The sequence below is a fragment of the Rhea pennata genome, chromosome 4 (genome assembly GCF_028389875.1).
Source record: "Rhea pennata isolate bPtePen1 chromosome 4, bPtePen1.pri, whole genome shotgun sequence".
NCBI lineage: Eukaryota > Metazoa > Chordata > Aves > Rheiformes > Rheidae > Rhea > Rhea pennata.
Window position 1 is genome coordinate 51,990,567 of NC_084666.1, and position 22,821 is coordinate 52,013,387.

The following is a 22,821-nucleotide window of genomic DNA, read 5'->3' on the forward strand; positions in this document are numbered from 1 at the left end:
AAGCACAAAGATAAAGCATGCTTGTGTGGTCAGGGGAAAAAGACAGAGGAGCGCGAGATACAAAGGACGAGGAGGCAGACAGGGGCAAGGGAGATAAGGAGATGGTATGCTGCAAGGTCGCCAGGACAAGTGGAAGGGCCAGGGAGTGGAGATGAGCAACCACGGCAGCGGTGTCCAGGAGGAGAGAGTTGTGGAGGAGGCAAAGGAGAGCAAGCAGAGAGGAGGGAAGGAAGGAAGATCATGTCTGCCTTTGCTAAGTTTCTCTTAGGAGAAATGAGTATGATTCTGTGCAAAGACCTGACTTTTCTGTGGAGCCTGGAGAAGTCAGGGCTTGTGAAGTGAGTCAAAGGCAGCACAAAGGCAGCTGGGATTGCTGCAGCGAGGGCTAGTTAAGCTGGGAAAGATGACTATGTTAGGAAGATGGCAGAACATGAGTAGGAGAGAAAGCGTTCATGGTGGGGAGGAAGTAAAAAAGAACAAGTTTAAAGTTTAACCAGCAAAGAATTGTCTCAGAGCGGTATTAAGAATATTCAGAAAGCCCCAGAAGGTGTCAATAAGGTCTTAATCAGCAAAGGGAGCTATACCTTAGTGACCTAGAAGTCTAGGGATAAAGTCAGAATTGCCAAAAGCCAAGCTAAGTTAGGCTTTGCAAAGGAAATTAAAACAATAGTGAAACTTTCCTTAGCCATATAAATAAAGGGGAACTCAAGAGAGACAAGAGGCACCATGCAGTGACAAGCATGTCAAGATTAAAGACAATGTAGGCATAGCCCAAATCAGAATTCCTTGTCTCAGTTTTCATTACGGCTGAAAAGACTGAATGTCAAAACAAAGACCAGATGGCTAATGGAAACACAAAGACCACATCCAAGGTGGAAGAAAAATCAAAAGAGTTTAAAGTGCTGGAGCTGCGTGATCTGAGTAGCCTCGATTCAAGGATGTTGAAAGAACTAGCTCATGAAATCACAACCTGGCCACCCCAACCGTCTCAGCTTATCAGTGGCTATTATTTGAAACCACAGCAAAGCTAATGTGGCTTTACTGGGCAGCTGCAGCTGAAGACCACTTCCGTTGGTCTTGCCAGCCACCATTTGGAAACATTTGGCTCTTGATTTTAGATGGAAATACCACCTGCAGAGAGGCGGCATAGACACGAGCCTAGAACCAAAGCCAAGAGAATTTTTTCAACTCTTCAGAGTACATGTATGACAGAGGAAGATCTGTCAATTTGTGCAAGAATTTGCACCAGTGGCCACTCATAATAAGCACCAGAGTGTCCACTTTGGGGCTTTTATAGCTGATCAGTCACAGTTATGATGAGCTTGAGCCCCCCCAGAAAAGCAAGATACTGCACGTGTGTCGCACAATCTCTTTCTGTGTTCCTTACGGGCATAGCCCTTGCCTTTGCTATTCAGTGAGGAGAGGGGGGCGCAGAAGGAAGTCCTCGCTTCATCCCAGTCCGTATGGTGTGTGCTCTTCCTCCCATGATGGCGTGACGTGAATGAGGTAGGAAGGCATATTCACAGAACAGTTGTGCTATATGGACGGCTCTCTTGCAAAGCAAGTTGGGGTAGGAAGTACCAGTAAAGATACTGGAGCTTTACAGTGAGCCCCAGGGACGTGGCAGGCGCGCTCCCTGACCCCTTGCTGAATTTCTTTCAGGGCAGAAGCCAGAGACAGAGGCAGTGCAGGGAGGGTGCAGGAGAGGGCCCCGGAGGCATGCAGAGAGACCTACTCTGTGAGAGCCCCAAACCTTTGTGCTGAACGTTTCTGAGGATTTTCTGCCTTGGCACAAGCAACGATATGGGGCAATTGCAGCTCCTTACCAATTTTTGAGGTAAGTTACCTTCTGCATATGGGAAAGCGAGCATATGGCCCAGTGTGTTTATTTCTCAGCCAAGATCCTTTCAGGCTTGGCAAATTACATGCTTCTTGCTGAGGATCAATGCAAGTGCCAAGTTTGAATTTCTAAAAATGAAAGGGATTTCATTTACTGCAGCACAGAGAAAAGGATCTGAAAAAAATGTCCTTAAGTGTGAAAAATACCTTTTGTTTATGCTCAAACAAAACAACCAAGGGGAATTTTAACAAAGTTTCACCTAGCATAAAAAACTGTTGCAACCATCTACATGAGGCTGGTGGCAGATTCTGCCAGGTGCGAGTTAGAGCTGGGCTCGGGGAAATACCTCCGCAACCAGCAGCTCCGTGGGGGTACAAGGTGATAATGTGGTGCAGGCTCAGGCCATTAGAGGGAATGCGGATGCCTGGTAATAGTGGAGCGTTTGCTGCTAGAGAACTCCATTAAAGCATCTTTTCCTCGTACCTATGCTTTTTCCAGGCTGCACATTTTTCCTGTATGTGCTCGAAGCTTTTCTTTCTCTTATAGCATTTATTTTTATTGTGTCATTTTCCCTCTGTTCCCCCTTTTCATTGGCCCTGTGTGACTGTTTGTTTAAACCATTTGCCTGCTTTCATCTTCCATTTTTCTTCTCTCCCCCTTCTCAGGGGCTCTCTAACCATGATTATCCTGACGCTTCACATTTGCTTTCCTCCCGTCTGCTCCAGGATGCACTCAAAGGGGACATTGATTAAAGTTAAAACCTTTAGCACAGGAATTTTTAAAAGGCACCAGCTTGAGGGTCCAGCCTCCTCCGTGAGCTCTGCTCTCGCTCTGCGTTGCTCCCTGAGCAGCTGCTGAACCCTCCAGGCATGGAACTGGGGGGGCCAGCGACCAGCTGGCACAGGGAGGGAAGCGGCATTTCCGCCGGGCTGGCCCCAATCGTGCTACGCCTCTGGTGGAAGACGGTGTCTTCATGGGGACGAGGTGTGGAACAGCTATCGCATGGGCTGTTTTTTCAACCCTCCTCCAGTGTTTTGCACCTTGAAGGTTGCTGTTTTCTTTCACTGAGTGGTAGGGCGCGCTGTGAAGTGCCGTGATGGCACAGCTACACGCAGCAGTCATCGAGGGGAGTAATTCCAGCCTGCGTAATATGCATAAAACGCAAGGCTGGGCACCTGAGCGTTCCTTCAAATCCGCGCCCTCCTCTCCTCCCTGCCCCGGCCCTGCTGTAGCAGTGCTGGGGTTGGGACTCAGCGCTGCAGTCGTGGGCGCACAGGCACACGGAGAGCAGGGCTGCAGGCACCCGGGCCCCAGGAGGCAAATCAGGGGCTGGCTTTGCAGCACAGAAGCTGCTCCCTCAGCACCGGGACCCAGACACGAAGTGGCTGCTCCGCGGGGAAAGCAGGGACGCTCTGTGCTTCATGTGGGACGGGAGCCGAACGAGGGAAGCAGCTGATGCGCTCTGAAACCACACCTGGCTGGCTGCACGGAGACTTGTCTGCTCAGCCATACCTTGTGCGGGTCAAGTTAGCAGCTGGTTCACTGCTGCAAGAAAATTATGTGAAATACTGTTTGGCTGGTGCAAATTGGTCATGAGCATCCAATCTGTGGATTCATTCCTGCTCCAGCAGTTTGGGTGGCGGCATGAGGAGCTGCCCTTGACTACCTCATGGTGCTGCCAGATCCGCAAGGGGTCTGTGCCTGTTCAGTGCTCGGCCCCTCCGAGCCGGCTGGTGGCATGGTTGCGAACCCACGCCACACGCAGCCCGTCACCCATGGGGCATGTCCACAGGGACGCAGCCAGCACCACCCGGCTGGCCTCGCGCGGGCAGCTGCGCAGGTATCCGATGATAGCCACAGCCTCGCACCAGGCTCTGCTTCAGTCAGGGGCTGTAACTCCTTAAAGCAGATAAGCAGAGTTCATCTTAATTTTTCACTTCAAAAATATTTGAGGAAATGTCTCCCTATATTTAAGAGATGTATGTAAACAGTCTACTTTGGGTTTAATTTGGGCTGCTTCTTTTTTCTAAGACTAATAAAAAATTGCAGTTACAAGCCAACTAGTTATCTGAGATGAAGGAACACTTCCTCCTCTGTACTCAATCCTAAATGTTACATCAGTGTGCTCTCCACCTGGGAACCGGCTGGTGAAACAGAGGATAAACAACATTGAAAAGCAAGAATGATTTCCCCCGCAGAGGTTTCTTTCTTGAGGGGGAGAGAAAACATCAGAGATGTTATGTGTAATAAAGGAAATGCTCCTATTTTAATTGTGCTGGTTAAAGTTCGACAACACTCCGTTAAAATGCTGCGTTTTTGAATCCCACCTGTACAATTTAGGATTTGCAAATTCCGACTCTGGCGCTGAAGCAGGAGTTGGTGCTAACAAACAATAACAGCATGTGGAGGCAGGGTTTCTGTGTCCGCAAGCCACAGGGTAAAATTACCAACCATTTCTCCTTGCATTCTTTGAGATGAACTTCTGACAGTCTGTAGCTGTTAAATGGCATTAGAAGAATATTTGCTCACTTTAGAATCCTTTGTTGAGTATTTTGTCACCAAAAATAAAGAAATTGCTCTCTCTGCTGAACAAACAAATACACAGAAATAATAGTTTGACAGATAGTATTTGTTCTGTGGAAAGAATAAACTGTATCGAAGACATGGGAAGGAGAGATGCAGGGGAAGGGAGGTGAAAGGAAAACAAATTGGCTGCATGCAGAGGTCTAGTGTCAAACGTCAGAGGGATCTTGTTCGCTCAGATACTATATGAAAGACCATGGCAACCAGGGGCCCAGAGAGAGCGGAGAGATCCATAGCCCCTCCCCGAGGTTGGATGACAGAGGAAATAGGTGAGGCAATCCACTTTGCAGAACCTCGCGGTGCATTCGGAGTTGTAAAACAGCATATTCATCCTGTATGTTGTCTCATTCAAGGCCAAAAAAAAAAAAAAAAAAAGTCTGAAATGAATGGATTTCTAATTCTCTTTGTCAGTCAGATGGTACCACTCTGCTAAAGGTGGCTTTACTTTGGGCTGCCAGATTTAGAGAGAGGGATTAAGATCCCTGCCAGACACAGTAAGTAACAACGTTACAAGGCATGTAATAGGAATATTTCTGGGAAAATGTAGGAGTATGCTTTTAGCCAGCTCTGAAAACACTGGGTACAGGTGATGTTTTACTGTGACACAGTATATGGAAACACAGTAATATTTTTCATCCCAGAAATAGGCTGGCGACCCCTCCTATTTTTAATATACACACAAGCAGTACCTAAGAGGCACAGGATAAGAGAGCAGTGACTGTCGGGCTAGCACCAGTGTAGTGCAGAGGTGCCAGCTGCCTCTGCGGGTGCCAGGGAACAGCAGATACAGCTGTGTTAGAGGTAAGGTCAGATAGTACTGTTGTATCTTGTACATCACAGGCCATTAAATTGCACTACGGAGTTGTGTTTATCCAGAAAGGCTGTCATCTTTGAAGACATCAAAAAGTGGAGATCTGCCATTTCTGATGGGTAATGAAATCATGGTATAAAAATGTGATTCTTGGTTCTGATTTGAAGCTGTCTGAGCTTCCAGCCCTTGTATCTGGTTTTGCCTTCTTCACTAGATAAAAGAACTCTTTAAAGCATTTCTTTCCTCGTGAAGGCATTTTTATATGCCATGGTCAAAGCATTCCTCAGTTTTCTTTGTGGTAAGCTAAATGGATTGAGCTCTTTAAGTCACTCACTGGAAGACACTTGCTGCCTCAAATCATTTTTGTGACTTTTTTTCTGCTCTGATGCTAACATGTAGACATCTGATCGTATACGTTTTTCTAGTATCATTCTTCTAATGCAGTATGCAGGATTAAGTCACCTCCTGGCTTCTATTTGCTATTCCACTCTTTATGCATTCAAGGACTGCATTAGTTCACATACCACAGAATGGCACAGGGAGCTCGCGTTTGATTGTCCGTTTTGCACACTAAGATGCTGCCTTTAGGTCCCTGCTTCCCTGAGCGTTTTGAGCAACGCTTGTTCCTAGGTGCGCAAAACAGCCTCATTCGCTTGCTGCCAGTGTTTGCACGGCGTAACCCCCTTTCCCCCGGGGCCCTGCTCTGCTCCCCTCCGGCAGAGCCGGAGCGGGCTCACGCTCTCCGGTAGCTCTGACGGCAAGCATGTGCGCGGGGGCCGATGAGCCACCTCGGCCTTTCCCTGCCTGCGCTGATGTGTACCCAGCTGTCCAGCTCGCCGGGCATCAGCTGGTGGCTGTTCTGCTTGTTCTAAAAGAAAATTGTGTGATTGCTTTTAGCTCTAGTTAGGAGAACAAATGGCACAGAGAAGGCATAAATCACCGAAGGATACAGAAGAGGCATGTAAGATTTGAGACGGGGAGGAAAATACCTTTTTCACCCCCCTGCCCTCTTTGTGAAGCTGCTTACGTTTAATGTGTGTAACTATACATACACACACATCACTCCTGAACCCCTGAGGAGGATCCCCTCATTCCCCTAGATCCCTGGAAATGTGTTTGGAGGATACAGTGCTTCTGTCGCTTAACTTAAGGATCAGGTTTTCATTTAGGCACTAAATAAGCAACTAGATCCCTGCAAAAGATCATCTTACTGAGTGCTCTGCAACTATAAAAACCTGCCCAAACATGTCATGTTGACCATTTTGGAAAATCAGGCTCTTTTTGGCTCCTTGAATGGAAGCTGGCCTTTTTCAAAACCTGGCTTTACTCATAGGTGCCGAGCACTTGTTTTTACCCCTGGGCTATTTTAAAAGCTTGTCCCTCAGCATGCAAAGACAGCAGGGACCCTGGCAGGATTTGTGTGCTGCCGGACGCGCTGCTGTTTCTGGGAGACTTAATCAGGCCCAGCATGTGGGTTTGAACTCGCCCGGCGGCGCGGTTGAGCCCGCGGAGGAATGCCCTGGCACCGCTCTCGCTTATGTAACCGACCTCGGGGCGGGCCAGGGCCCGGCCTGCCCCTGCGTGAGGACCTTGCAGCAGGGCTGCAGCTTCGCCCTGCCGGCTCGGGTGCGTGTAGCTGGGCCTCAGCCGCCCGTGCCAGCGCAGAGCGGTTCGGGAGCGTGCAGGTAGCACACAGTGCCTTTGGGTGTTGTTGCAGAGCCAGAGTGAAAACAAGAAGTCGTAGTGTACCATCTTATGGGTGTAACAGGCTGGTGAGAGACAGACTGAGAATATGCCATGTAATTCCCATTTCAGCATGCCTTCTTGCTCTGTTCAGGCGCTACACATGCTCGCCCGTACAGGACACCACTGTGCGCCTGCGCACGCGCGCAAGCCTGGAGCCCCAAGGCACGGAGCCGGGTCGTCCCCTGGCTGCCGAGGAGCCCCGCGGCTCCGTCTGGAGAAGTCACGGTGTGACTCCCGCCGTCACAGTGAGCGAGCCGCGGGGTGGGCAGGGGCCACCAGGCACCAGTGTTGTCAGCTCTGTGGTGAAGTGCCGCTGGGAGCTGGTCAGCGGGGCTCTGGAGTGGGTGTGAACTGGTAGGGAAAGGGAAGCAACTGGGCAGCGGCAGGGCAGAGGGTGTGAGGAGGAGGAGGAGGCCTGGGGGCAGGAAGGCAGAGGGTGCAGTCAGAGATGAGAGCACTAGGAGCAGCACAGGAGCAAAGAGCCTTGTTGGTGGGGCTTGGGGAAGTTTAGTTTTGAAGCTGCAAAACGGCGGTAGCGCTGCTCTTAGCCCAGGCAATGGCGCTGCTGCACGGCACCGTGCCTACCCTGGCCCTGGGCCCTGCTCCTGGTGAGAGCTGCTGGGAGCAAGCACGTCCCACGGCCGGGGACGCTGCAGCAGTGCTGCTTTCACGTGCATCTCACCCCCGCCACGGGCCTGTCGTTCTCCTCCGTGCTGGACCTCCGCAGAGCGCTGGGGAGGGAGGGGACGTGCACCCCAGTGGTGTGCGTAGCGGAGCGTAACCCACCGGCACCGCTGCCAGAACCGGGCGCTGCCGTGTGACGGCCGCTCGGGAGGCAGCAGCAGCAGTGTCCAGCACCGGGGTGGCTCTTGGTGAAGAGCCCTGCTGCCACATGCAGGGGAGCTCCTTCCTGCCTGCAGAGGCTCTCTGCCGGGGTGTGCTCCTGTTTCCGGGACGCAGGACCCGGAGCTGCTCCCGGTGATGTCAGTGGAGCCTTGCATCATTATTCAGGAAGAGCTTTGGCCAAAAGAAATGGAAAGGAGCAGAAATAGTCCAGGCAGGAGGGCGGTGTTCTTTCTTAATGAAGATAACCTGGCTTTATATCTATTACTAAAACTGGAAACAGGAAGTTTCCATCATGAATAGGTAAACTTTTGTACCTAGAAATGGCTAAACACACAACACGGGAAGTAACACCTTTGTGCTGATCTTCTTATTTCCTCCAGCTGTTGCATAGTGCACCGGATTCCTGGCAGCTGGCAGGGCTTCTTTCAAAGCTTTCTTCCTTTTTAAACTCTGGAAGTAACTTATAACATCACCTGATACAGAAGTGAGTGCCTCCTGCGGCATTAACCCTGGGGGGGAATTTTTCCCTCTGCTATTTCTGCGTGTGTGTGTGTGCAAAAGAGCCAGGACAGTAGTTCTGCAATACGATTTTTTTTGAAGTGGATTCAGTCAGGCCTCGGCTGCAGCCCCAAAGGCAGCTGTGCACCGAGGCTTGGTGAGGAAGCTCCTAGTGATGTCACTTCACAGCATGCCCTCTGGCTCCTGCTTCCCCCCCCCCGCCCCCCGCCCCCTCTCTTTTTCCTTGTAGTGGCTGCAGCAAAGGGCTCCATTATTTGGCAGCATGGCATTGCTTTTGTCTATAAATGGAAGCACAGCCTGTCTCCCAATAAAACACAAGATAGTCCTGTGCATCAGTTATGCAATCTTTAGCTTGATGACTTCATCAGAACTAGGGGGAGGAACAGGGAAAGGAAAAAACCTTTACAGTGAGCTTTGCTGGAGACAGCTGATGTTATTTCCCCCCCTCCCCCAAGCAAAGAAAGAGGGATCTTGCAGATAGGGGTGAGTAAAAGGGCTCAGTTCAAGAGCAGCTGAAGGATCATTAATGGGCTGCATTTTCCTGACACAGGCTCCTTCAAGCTCCAGCAGCTGCTGTCTTCCCTGTGCAAGTGACCCAGCCCTTGCAGTTATAGCACGGCAGCAATATTTGACCTGTCTGGAAAGAGCAGCATGAGAAAGGGGTGGAGGAGGATGTGGAAAGAACGGGGGAGAGGAAACTTTCACACCAGGGCATATGTTAAAAAGAGAAGGAACCTAAATATCTGAGAGCTGCCTTTCAGCACAGAGCCCTTCAGGGAATATCTGTGCAAAGTAGAGATGTGGACAAATTGTATTTTCTTGTTATTTCCTCAAAAGAGTCCTTGAAAACCTGACCTTCATGCAGAAAGGCTGATCCTAATTTCCCAAGCTACACTCAAATATTGATTTTAACCCTTTTGTTGATGGGGCTTTGGGGGTCATAAGATTACTTTTCCAATCACAGTCATTGGCATAACTCAAATCAGCCACAAAGCAGGTCAGTCTAAACCTTACCTTGGAATGCCTGTTGCCAAGAATCCTAAAGTGATATGAGCTCTTTCCATCAAATTAGTATTTTTGAATGAATAACTATCTCTATAAAACAATCAGGAGGCAATATTAAGACCAGCCCTCTAAGCAAGTAGCACTTTGTGCACTGAGATAGTGGTTATGTAGCACAGCAGAGGTTAAGAGCACTTGTATCACCACAAGTCTGTATGTGCTAGCGGCTTTCCAAATACTCGAAGAAAGAAGGTCCTGCTGTGGGGAGCTCCTCTTGCACAGCTTCTTGTCTTACAGGAAGCCAGCTCAAGCTTACCACAGCCGTACTCACCTGTCCCTCACTGCTAAGAGCCCCAGTGCATCCCAGTCTGCTGGGCAGGGCTGGGCACTGGTGAAGTGAGAGGGCAGAGAGCTCAGCGCTAGGGGCAGAGAGTGCCCAGACGAGGCACGGTGCTTGGAGCCACCTTCTTGCTGTAGGGGGCATGTGGCCCACGAGCTGCAGCTGGGAATTGGCACCTCCTGTGAGCACAGCCAAGTTGGTGACCTGGAGTCACTGAGGCTGCTTCTCTTCCTCCTTTGGGGAGAGGAGTGACACTTAATCTCTGTCGCAAGAGGGGAGAACGTATGGGTAATTACGAGGTGAGCAGACAGTATCACGTTAGAAGTAGACAGAGGAGAACAGAAAATCCATAATCTGTTTTAAACAAAGGAGAACACAGAATAAACACCAGGGAACAGTGTGGCTCTACACCTGCAGCTTTGTAACCAAGCCCCCGAATTATTATTATTTAAAATAAGGCCCTAGCTAGCCATCCTTTCCGAGGCAAGGCTCTCTCCCTAATGCCACCAGGGACACAGGATCCTTTTGTTTGTTTCTCCCTGGTAGTGGGACGGTCTCATATTACAACGTTATTAAAAATGCCGGAGTGGGTCCCAGGGCCCCACCCTGTTCATGGTAGCTGACCACTTACACAGAGCGACTGGAAGACTTAAGACTTAACTTTTGATTATCAGTGCATAATCCGGTCTAATGCTCCTCACCTCCTCACACACGCTCTTTCTATTTCTAATCTGTCCATCATCAGTTTCCGCGGGGGCATTTGAAGCTGCTGGTGCACACTGCAGCGGCAAGGGACAACATGCCCGGGCGGGCCGCTGGGGCCACAGCGTGGCCCCCCCCTGCCGCTTGGCCGCCCCCCGCCCGCACACCTGGGACGCAGGCCGGGTGGCGGGGCCCTGGGGATGGGGATGCCCGCAGAGCCCTTCATCCTCCTCCTCCTCCTCCTCCTCCTCCTCTTCCTCCTGCGGCGGGCGGGCAGCGGCACCTGCCGGCGGGCTGCGGTGGGGCTCCGGCCGCTGCACGGATTTTGAGTGCAGGTGATTTTGGAGTTTACCCCTTGCCCTTTTATCGCCGCTTTTCCCGTGGCACCACGTAGGTCCTGCATCATTTCAGCTTTCAGTCTGTAGCTGTGGGATGGAAATCTTAAACAAATACATTATGTGGTCAAATCCGGAGCTTCTGGCACAGTACAGGGGGAATTAGTGTTGGTGGGTTTCACTATTGATTGTGTTTGCCTAAGAGGTCAGATCCTGAATCCAGAGGACTGTGTGAAAATTTTGTTATGGAGAAGGGGAAGGAAGTGGAAAAGGAGAGAAAACGTGTTTCTGGTTTCTACAATGATAGAGAAAAAAACTTGGAAAAACATGACTTGAAAGTTACATATCCTGAAAGGAAATAAACCAAGTACACAATTTTACTATTTTCAATAATAACAAATTGTAAAATAGTATAGTTTTTTTCCAAAGACACTTACTTTCTTCAAGCTCTGGTCCTCACCCACAGACTCCCTGCTTAGTGTTCGCGGTCCGTGATTTCCCTTTGCGTGTAACGAGGCCGTCTCTCTCTCCCCCTGCGCAGGAGCAGCACCAGGTGGGGATGTCTCGCAGCGCAGGACCGATGCAGCCTGCTGTCCCGCCGGGCTCTGGTGGTGTGGTTGCAGGCTCCAGCTCTGGGGCTCCCACCTTCCTGGGGAACCAGCCGCAAGCAGCCATCATGAAGCAGATGCTGATTGAGCAGAGAGCCCAGCTCCACGTGATAGAGCAGCAGAAGCAGCAGTTTCTACGGGAGCAAAGGCAGCAGCAGCAGCAGCAGATCCTAGCAGAGCAGGTACAGTACCTCTATCTCAGGCACTGCAGCACGTGCCGGTATGAGAACATGAGCACAGTGCAGCACCAGGCCTGCCTTTTATATTTGATAGTTCCTCCTCTATGGCTTATATCATGCTATTTCAGCCGCAGTTATCAAAGAAGAGGCATCTGCCTCAGTCTTACCATTAGCTTGGCAAATACTACCTCTGTTGTCAGCAGCGAGCATGACAGTTGCATGTGGTTTTAGACACTGGAACAGTTAAACTCTTACCTGTTACCTCATGATGCTTTTAGCCTGGCAGAAGCCGACTCCGCTATTGTAAGAGCTGGTTTTGCTCTCTCCTTCCTCTGACTATTGTTTTGCATTGGCAAAAGCTATATACTGCCATGGAGTGATCTGGAACAAAGATTTGACGTGAGTTAAAAGTAACCTAGCAAAAAAAAAGTTAGTATGTACCCAGAAATTTTCTTTCGTCTGGTTTCTCACACAATACTCTCTGTCACATGGCTCTTGGGGCTCTCAGACCTGTGCAGTATGGATGTTAAATTGCCTGGCCTGAATGGTAATGTCCTATGCATGTTTAACCCAACTGTAGTTTGCAACACAGCAGAAAGTCAGTGGAAAGTCACACCGATCAGTTAATGTAAGCTCACAGCTAAGTTTAAACTTGTTGACCCTTAACTTGCACCCAGAAAATGTTCTGATAGGTCAACAGTTGCTTTAACCCTTCTTCACCTCTCTTGCCTGGGGATTACAGGTTAAAATCTGGGGTCTGTTTTAATTTGAGCTGTAACTTGTTCGTGTTGTGCTACCACTGCAATATTCCTAGTCCTCCCTTCTTCTTCCTACGGTCCTCTTGAGAAATGGAAAAAATTCTCCCATAGTAAGCAAAGAGGACATTCCTCGAGACACTTCCTCTTCAGGGAGGAGATGCAGGAGTAGGGTCAGAGGTGAGCAAGTGCAGAAGAATGAGGATGCAGTAATGATCTCACATGGGCTAGACCACTTCAAGTGCATAAACCCAAGAGCCAGATGCTGACTTGGCTGTTGAAGGCAAGCTTGAAAGTGTTAAAGAACCACAGAACTGTGCTGTTAAATGTGTTGAACATAGATGAAAAGTGATCAGTCACAGTCCTCAAGCACCTAGCTTTTGGGGGTGCTTTGTGCCTAACAAGGTTGCCTTTATCTTTTTGAAAGTTTGTAACAAACATTTTTGAACACAGAGATTCAGTATTTGCTTCTTTCCTATCTTTGCCATTCCCTTACCCTTGTTATTCAGCCTTGCTTTTGGACACAGCATTTGTACATCCTGCTGATGAAACAGGAAGATAAGTCCTTGCTTAGTCAAATATACCCTAGTCTTTGAAAGCACTGATAGACACACACTGTTTTTATAATCAACCATTGATTGTGTTTTAAATTCCTAGAAAACAACCACAGAAAACCAGCGTGAGCTGGATCAAGGGATCAAGCATTTTGCTGTCAGCTGGTCGCTGGTCTTTAAATATCATTCAATGAAGCAGATGAGAAAAAGTGCCTTAATAACCCTTTTTATTTTGGCTAGAGAATGGTTCTAGGCCACAGCATTGAGTTTGGGATGCACTGTTCTTCGCACTGAACATTTTGAGTGCAGAGTTGGGCTAAGTCTTGTACCAGAAGTACATATCTGCAGACCTTGGCAAGATGGGGAAGGAAAAGGGTGTGTGGTTTCAGTTGCATATCAGACCTAGGTGTGTAGTTATCTCCTATTTTTCCCTCTTCTTTCAGTCTGAAGATAGCTAAGTTTGCACTTCAGAGGTCAAGATGAAGAGCCTGTAAGTGAGGAGACCTGATGTTAGCTTCAGTGCTTATTTCTTTTTAAACCAAAAGGAGTCCATGTGCTGAGCAGCCCAAGTACTTTCATAAGGACTCTTCAAATGAGTCTGCTTGTCTCTCAAGAACAGCTTGCTAGATAAGAAACACTGCAGTTTTGCTGCAGTACTCTTGTCATCAGCCCCTTTCTTAGCTTGCTAATTAATTAATCATCTCTTTCTCTTCTGCTTTTTTTTTTTCTCATTCATTTTCAGCAGTTGCAGCAGCAGTCACATTTGCCTCGGCAGCATCTCCAGCAACAGCGGAACCCATATCCAGTTCAACAGGTCAATCAGTTTCAAGGTAAAAGTCAAATTCTTCTTCCCATATTAGAGTCAACATATGCCCCTATAGCAGGCATGTGAAAGTTCATTCATTTTGTGAAGACCAAGGGATAAGCAGTGTGCCAGAGCAGGAGGTCAAAGAGTTTTACCCACTTCTATGTATTTAGTTAAGTTTCTAATTTCCTTTCTGCTCGGCTCAGCAAAAGCTGCATTTTTCCTTTGTCCATTGTTCTGCCTCTTTGACTTCTGGATTCTGTGAATTTATCTTGTCTGCCCCATTCTCATTATATATATTTTTTCAGCCAGTGTCTTGACTATGTCTTGCTTTTACTCCTCTTCATTCCCCACTTTGTTTAACTTGATGAGCAAGGAATTTCAGAGAAGTCATCTTAATCTGGAGAAGGACTAGATAGAAGTATCTCATAAATGTGAGAGGTATGGGGAAAAATATTGAAATGTGTGAGATGAAAATAGAGGTTTTTTAAAATCAACTCTAAAAACTCAAGGATTATTTCAGTATGCGTGCAGATAACTGAAGAAATTACAGAAAAAAATAGGAAAAAAGTTAATTCTGAGCTTTTTAAGTACAAAGCATTAGCTGAATGTCTTCACTAATCATGGATTCTAAATATACACAGGACTAAGACACGCATGTGCTGTATATTCCTGGTAGTGTTGAGTAATTGCAACACAAACAAGTGAGGCAAGCATATTGCAGTTCCAGTATCCAGGTATTGAAGAGACAGTCAGCTCTTATGCTGGTCTTTAGCAGGGTAGCTCTACAGATCACCTTCTAATTCCTTTCTCTGGCAGCATAAATTCCATATGAAATGAAAATGCTCTCAATAATTCATCTGCAAAATCAAAATATATGTGTGTGCATCATCATACACTAGTTGAGAATCATACGTAAAATTTTTCTATATTAAAGCTCTTTTGAAAATATGCCTTCACATCTATTATTTAAAAGAAATGCAGAACAGGGTTTAGGCTAATCTGACCAAGTAAAGAATTCCTTTTCATAAATGAGCTGATTTAAATATAAATATTTGATCTTTTTTTCTATTTAGTCACAGGAATGTAATCCACTGCAGTAGGTTATGTGTAAGTGAGACCAGAAGGTGGCCCAAAATCTTAAAATCTGTTGCCTCTCTTTTAACTACTTCTTGTTTAACTGCTGTGTCAAACAGTAGCTCACAAAAGTAGTGTGAACTACTTGCTGATAGGGATTCCTCTGGAGGTTTTCAACCGCTGAGTTCAATTCAAAAATAGCTAAAGATACACTAAATACGTTCTTAACATTATTCATATACTTAAGCACTTGCTGCAGTCACTGTAGAAAGTGACATCTTCCAATCATGAAAGAAAAGAGGGGATCTAAATTTAAAATAAGTGCCAATCATTGAGAAAATAGTTTAATTGATAGTATAAGTATGATAAAAGCTGCCACGACATTTGCCCTGTGCAACTGAGATCCATATGGTCTCTCTTAATGCTACAAAATGCTTTATGTATATTTTGGAGAGTTGACCTGAAAGCATCCTCCAGAAGTTTTACCTGCTGTTGGAAAAAGGAGATGTGGCCATCCACTCTGTCATGTGTGCAAAACTGTATTAATGTCACTTCTTTCATCCATACCCATTTCTCATGGAAACCTAGACAATGCAAATAGCAGGGCCTGGGTATTCTGTATTCTGATATTCAGGCAAGTTATCCACAGCTGTGGAACAACTGATAGGGGCTGATTTTAGAACATCCTGCTTTTGTTGTGCAGCTTAGGACTCTTAAGAAAACTTTTTATATTTACATTTAATAATATTTGAGCTGAGATTAATTATCTGCATCATTCTCTTCAAGCTTCACCTGCAAAGCTGGTGAAGTTTGCTATGGTATTGACTCAAAAGCACAATGAACCTGTGGCATAATCAGAGCTCCAGTAATTGTTTTTACATAAAGATAGTAAATACAGAAGTATATTGGCTTCCTAGAAATCAATAACTTCCCCCCTATTTCCCTCCCACAAAGGAAGACACAAGTGTGTCTTCCACAAGTGTGGAACAGTTATCAGCCATGGTATGGAATTTAACAAGGTTAGGATTTTCTGGTTTCCCATCACTGGCCTAATGTGGAGTAAAATATACTTATAATATTGATTCCCTAATACACTCTCCCTGCTTTAAATGTCCACAAAAACCAATTTTTCTTCTTTCCATAGACTTAAGCAGTATCAATGATATAGAAAATCCATTCATTTATGCCTCCTGAGCTATTAAAAAATTCATTGGCCTTCTGAGTATGACATTTCCATTTTCAAGTCTGTCTTTTGAAAAACAATGAAGATATTTAAGAGAGAGCTTCAAATAGTTAACTAAAGTTTAGCTATTTTGCTTCCAGTGGAAGTTTTTTCATTTGCTTGGTAGATGCTGGATCAGGCTTACCTGAGGAAGATAAATACTACTGAATTGCAGTGTGTATATATAACTTTAAAAAGTCTTAGGGACTGATTTTTTTTGCATGGAGGAGATGGCACATTGTCACTAGTCCTGGGGAAAAAAGCATACAGAAAAAGAAAGTCTCAAATTCACTTTTGAAATAGGGCTCTTGGCATCACATGGCATCACACATGGAATCAGGTTGCATTGTTACTTCAGGAACTCAAAGCCATGAATGTTGCTGGGTACAAATCCTGCAATGTTTATAATAGAGAATTTTTTAATGAGTAAATTTTAATTAAGCCTTTTAATCTTGTCAGCCCTACTTTAGGCCTTATGGTTACTTTATACTGAACAGTGTCCCACTTCACGAATTGATTATATAATATGATCAGTGATTCCTATTTAGGGTCACACTCAAGGTGTGTTGCCTCTCACCCTCAAGGAGAGGGGACTTTGCAGGTGAGGACTGAGGCTGTATGATGTGTGGAACATGTAACCTCTGAAGTCTGACTAACAATAGGCTGCCAGTATATCTCCCAAGGGTGGATAGCCTAGCTCTCTGCTAACCTTCGCGTGAAACAATAATTTATTCACTCAGAAAGCACAGCAATCTGGAATCCTACTGTGATGCAGAAGACTCCTACAGATTCCCTCTTATGCAAAGATGTGTTAATAAAAGTTGTATTTTTTTTCTTACCTTCCCCCCTTTTTGGTGTAGGTTCTCCCCAGGATATGGCAGCTGTACGAAACCAAGCAGCACTCCAGAGCATGAGGACATCCCGAATGATGGCTCAAAATGCAAGCATGATGGTAATGGGTCCCTCCCAGAACCCGAGCACGCTGCCTACAACAGCAGGCCAGTCAGACATGGGCATGGCTCCTTACAGCAATGCCTCCTCCAGCCAACCAGGAATGTACAGTATGAGCACAGGGATGAGCCAAATGTTGCAGCACCCAAACCAAAGTGGCATGAACATGGCACATAACACAGGCCAGGGAACGAGGCAGCCTGCCCCTGGACAAGCGGTGGGAATGGTCAGCAATTTTGGTCAGAACATGCTGGTAAACTCTGCTCTTCCCCAACATCAGCAGCAGATGAAAGGACCTGTGGGCCAGGTCTTACCCAGGCCACAAGCACCGCGACTTCAAAACTTGATGGGGACTGTCCCTCAAGGAACACAAAACTGGCAGCAGCGAGGCTTACAAGGAATACCTGGAAGGACTAGCGGTGAGATTGGGCCTTTCAATAATGGTACAACGTACCCAATACAGTCTGGGCAGCCAAGGCTGTCCAAGCAACATTTTCCACAGGGACTTAATCAGACAGTTGTGGACACTAGTGGAACAGTAAGAGCCCTGAACCCAGCAATGGGGAGACAATTGCTGCAACAAGGAACCAGCCAAGCCAGGCCAATGGTTATGCCTGCAATAAGCCAAGCGGTCCCCACTATGTCTGGTTTTAATCAGCCTCCTACACAACAGATGCCAGGTGGGAGCTTTGCTCAGAGCAGCCAAGGCCAGGCCTATGAGAGGAATCCCACTCAAGACATATCTTACAATTACAGTAATGAAGGAGCAGGGGGGTCATTCTCAAGTTTAGGAGAGGGCACAGACCTTGTGGACTCCATCATTAAGAGCGGACCAGGGGATGAGTGGATACAAGAACTTGATGAGTTGTTTGGAAACCCCCAGTGAACGGGCTTGTATAGTCTGGAGCTTTGGTTGTTTTGTTTTGTTTTGTTTTGTTTTGTTTTAAAAAGAGAAAGTTGGATATTCTCTCCATCCTTGGATTTCCGTCTTTTCATTTGAGTTGGTTTGGTTTGGGGTTATTTTGTTTGTTTTCTTTTGTTCTTAATTGTGCAAATTGAGCTGATCTGTAGCCAACTTTGGAAGATTCAGATGATGCTGAAAACATCAGCATCACAAGACTTCCACTAAGTAATCTCCATTGCACAGCAGCACCTGCTGCATGTGTGTGGAGCAGGACGGGGAAACTGGAAAAGCCAGCTGATGTCTCTGGTTGGGTAAAGTCAGTGTTTCCCCATTGCACAGTGAGGTGGTCCCAGTAGCTCCCACCTCATTTTATTGTAAACACTGCAACTTTCAGGGCACTGGATGAAAAAACCTGGGAGTAAATCCTAAAGAAGTCTGCAGGTGACTGCACAGGCCCTGGTCAGAAACAAGCTTAACCCTGCCCTGGCTATAAGTAGGCCTCAGGCGAGCCACAGTCAGGCCCACAAGGCCTGCCCTGGGATATCACATGGAAATGGGCAGCACATGTGACAAACCTAAACGGTCACAGAGAGGTCACCATTTTCACTGCAGAGTGATAAAAATCCAATAAAGATATAGCAGAACATAAATTTGGCAGTACAGTGAGAAGGACAGTCTGATTACAGGGCTGTTACTGGAGATGTTTAGGTGGGTGAGTTAACTTGAGCTATTTAGTCCCCTTGGGACTCGGAATAGTGCTTCTCTGTCAGAGCACTTCAACATGTCTCTGCTGCCTGGAGGTGGAGAATAGCAGCTAGGAAAGGTGTTAAAGGACTAAGAGCCCTAAGAGACGTCAGCATAGGTCCTAAGCAGGTCCCCATCTCTTCTTCCTCCCCAATGTATTTTCATTTTGCTCTTTTTCCCCTCTTACCCTTCAGTGTAAAACAAAGTTAGCTCACTGCACTTCTTTTTAGGTGAGCAACAGCCACCATGAAGGGGCAGGAAGGGGAGGAGAAAACCAGCCTAAGCAAATGAACAGGGAGAGTTTAGCACCCAGGATGGATTTCTCTTCTCCTCTTGAATAGTGCAGCAGATCAGCAGATATTATTACCCTGCTGTTTCTGGGCTCTGGATTTGTCACATGAAACCTCATCTTCTGTCTGAAGCAGATGTTTGGTCTAATCTCTCTGGTTTGCTGGAATAAAATTCACTGCAGTATTTGAAAAACAGGAATCAGGAAAGGACTACTGTAAAGAGCATTCAAGAATGGGTAGAATAATTGATTTAGTTATAAAAATCACAGTGTCTGCTCAGATAAGCTTTTAGGCAATAGAGACATACCACTATCTCTTCTCAGGGTAAATGTAGCCCTGTGCTGAGCAGCACTATAATGAAGTTGTGATATGTCTTTTACAATACTGAGATGCCAGCTGAATGTCTAAAGCAGTAGTTCCCAAGCTGCAGTTGGAGGCCGAGGTAAGTTGCCCACAGAAACCTATCACCTTGGTAGTGTTTCCAGTTGAGAGCTGGTGGTCAGGGTATGTGTTAACAGTGGTCAACGGTCCAACTAGTTTGGAAACCTCTGGCCTAACACTCATGTCTGTGAACCACAAATTGTGCTCTGTAGTGAAAACGTCTCTACTGTACAACTAAAATACTGACTGTTCAGCTACCAGTTACCTCTTCGTGTGTTGCTTTCCTTGGGCTCAATGTTTTGAGGTGCTGAGCCACTGAGATCCGTGGGAGCGGAGGGGCTTGGCACCTTGCATTCTCAAGTCCTTTCCTTTCTCTGTAGAGCACGGATACACATCACATTAAGAAACGGGAATAAAATGGGCCTGAAACCACCTGAGCCCCTGTTATCGTTCCCTTGCGTGCAGTAACCCCTTGTAGGGCTCCTCCGGACTAGGGGAAGTATATCTGTTTTAAATGCTAGAGCATAGCCAGGACAAACTGCATTTTTAACGTGGATCAGCAAGTCAAGGCAAGCCACTGGTTCTGTTATACATCCAGTTTTCCCAGACAGCACAAGATTTTTAAAATGCTTTAGTTAAAACTCTTTTAGCAAACACCTTTTTAAAATACAGTGCAAGGGCCTATCCCAGTCCTTACTGGAGCCAACAGGAGTCTGTCTGCTGGCCTCTTAGGTGTGGGCTAGGCCAGGCCCTCCATCTATAAAACGAGGGAGTACTAGCCAAAGTTTTCAGTCCACGAGTGTCTCGTGGGTAGGTGGATCTTAGCTGGACTAGCATCAAGGGCAGGGGCAGACGAGCAAGGAGGCCGGTGCTGCCTGCCAGCCCGGAGTCCCGCACTGCCATCACGCAGCCGCCGCCGCGGCGCCTCCCGCTCCTCAAGAGGGACGCGGGCTTGAGGACCGAGTCTCTGCTGTCTTGGTAAAGCTTCCTCCAAATACTCTGTATTGGGACCAAGTACTAGAGAGGTAGATTTTAATAGGTTTGGGGGGTTGTGTTTTTTTTTCTCCTTACTATGGTGCTGATGTATATGTAATGTTAAAAAAAAAAAAAGTTATTTGTAAATATGTTTTTACAATTCTACAGATATCACTGGGTCTACTATCTGTAAAATATATACATATAAATATATATATATATATATATATATACTGTTTGTTTAAAATAGAGTATTTTTATTTCATTCCTTAACTCATCCTTCCTGCAGTGGTATTGCACTCCAGATGACATCTAATTACTAATTTGTACTGTATCCCTGACAGCAACTTGCTCCATTTTATTCAGATTTTTCTAGTTTTCTGTTTTTACTTTGTACATGAAGCATTGCTTATTTCCTTTTAAGACCTGTACAGAGCTCTGAAAATGTAGAAAAGACCTGATGTTAACATACCACTTTTAAAGAAAAGGAAAAGAAAAAAAAACAAACGAAAAATAAAATAAAATAAATACAAGATGGTTATCTGAGTCCTGTCCCAGTCTGGTTTACGGCGCTCTCGTACCACTGCGGCGCCCCCACCCCTATTCCCCCCGCCCGCACGGCGCGCGCGCTCCCAACGGTCGCGGCAACGGCAGCGCTAACGGTAACCGTAACGGTCGCGCTGGCGGCCGCCGCGGGCCAGCCCTGGGGTGCGGGGAGGGGGACGAGCCCGGTCCGCGAGGTCTGCTGTGACAGCAGCAGTTTAACTTCCCGGTGGTTTTGCTGGCAGGGCCGCGCCGCCCGCCCTGAGTAGCGCCGGGAGGCGCCCTGCAGCTTCGCGCCGGCGCGAGTGCTCAGCCACCGCCTAGGCACGCTGGAAGGGGGGTGGGGAGGGAGGGTTACCGTGTGCAGGTGGGAGAGTTTCTGTGATTACTGTGTGGTAAGTACTTACTCAGGTGTGTGCTGTTATTTGAGGTCATTTTACACTTTTCTGTGAGCAAGGTAAGCTATTAAAACTGCATGTGTTCAGAGGTAAAATTTGCACTTGTGCAGTTACTATGGGGGAGCATGCCATAATAATTCAGTCCCATTAGAGGCAGTGGCTCCCATTTTGCACGTTTTGCTGCATGATGTGCTGAGCAGTGAGCAAGGAAATGCTTTCGGGGAAGATACAAGATGAAGAACTGAGGATGTAGGAGTCTGGTGGCTGGGATCTGGAGAAATGAGGTATAGTGGAAGAAAGAGATGTGGGGTTAGACATGCAAGGTGGAAAAAAGAGTTGAGGAAACAGAGGAGGAGGTAAAAGTACATGTTTAGAGTGGTTCCCCAGGCTGCTACTATCACCTGCTACTGATACAGCATGGGAATTCTGTGGTCAGAAACCTGTGGAAAGTATGTATGGACTTATGATGCATACGAGCTGGTTTAGATATAAGCATGCCATGTAGCCTTCAAGGCTCAACACCAGTATCTGTGTTTGCAGCCTACTGAGAGTCAGGTGGATTAGACATTGGACCTCTGTTCTTCTTGCACAGCTTGTGGGAGACCAAGAGTTTAGAAGTCAGGGAGGCCCAGCTCTAAGTACAACCTTTAAGGTAAGGTTCTCTTTTCTCCTTAATGGACAACCTTTACTATTTTAGATGTAGATATAGGGCACAAAGAAGTAGAGTGGCCCAGGTCAATGTGACCTGGCAGAGTGACTCCTCAGCATATGCTAGCAGAGAGCTTGCTGGGGAAAGGTGCTTTCAGCATAAGGCTCCTAGGTATGTATTGACTTTGAAAATATAGCAGGGACCATTTTTGGTTCTGGTCATGACAAGCAGATGAATATTTGCATCAGACTTGTGATGTATGTTGAATGTGCAGCCTCATACTAACCTGATCAGCAAGAAGCAGGCGGGAGGGAAAAGGTGGGGTTCTCAGTAGATCTAAACTAAATACTCTTACTGACATCGACAGAATATATCAGTTACAGGTGTGTTTTGGTTTAAATTATAGGTGAGTCGGTCTTTAACAGAGTTTTGGGTCTTAGATATTCTGTTCTAGTGCACTGAAAAAAAGCAGTGACACATTCAGAAGATAGGTGGTATCCTCAACTTTATGTCCACTTCTGCCTTGTCATGAGCTGGAACAGATCATAGAAGCTTCATCCTATGGTTATCCATAAGCACTGTGGCTTATGCTACTAGATGATACATTATTGCCTTACACCCACACTTTTTTGGCATGTGAAATTGGCCTATGTGACAGCAGTTTATTCCTTTTGGTGGAGTAGGTGGGGTTTTTTTTGGGGGGGGGAGGAAAGTTTCCTGTAGATATGCTAGAGTAAGTTTGGAATGGAATAATTTCAGAAGCAAAGACCTACTTGAACACAGCTAGCTATCTTTGGATTCTCTCTAGTAAGTATTTCAAGCCTGTAATGTAATTTGGACCTTTGTATTGTTTTTCCTTCTGGTGGCAGCACATCCTGCTGCCTGTGACTGTCTCAGGGTGCCACTGGCAGATGAGTAGGTAGATTTTCTGACTTTCAGCCCAAGGAAGAAAAGTTTGTGGAAGAATTCCTGGTGATTCCTGTAGATGTTAATCTGGCCCTGTTTTGCTTTCTCCACAGTGCTATACTGCCAGAGAATTGCCTTTCCACAGCTGTGTCAGCT

The 22,821-nt window shown here is 46.7% G+C and overlaps 1 protein-coding gene across 1 annotated transcript in view; it reads left to right on the top strand.

Annotated features, from left to right (window-relative positions):
* MAML3 (mastermind like transcriptional coactivator 3) overlaps positions 1 to 20,697 on the top strand; it is a 245,294-nt gene extending 224,597 nt beyond the window's left edge. The window contains exons 3-5 of the mRNA XM_062573957.1: positions 11,266 to 11,514; positions 13,563 to 13,650; positions 16,785 to 20,697. Of these exons, the coding sequence (XP_062429941.1) occupies positions 11,266 to 11,514; positions 13,563 to 13,650; positions 16,785 to 17,761 (1,314 nt within the window). The 3' untranslated portion in view covers positions 17,762 to 20,697. The remainder of the gene's footprint in view (positions 1 to 11,265; positions 11,515 to 13,562; positions 13,651 to 16,784) is intronic.
* Positions 20,698 to 22,821: the final 2,124 nt, after the last annotated feature.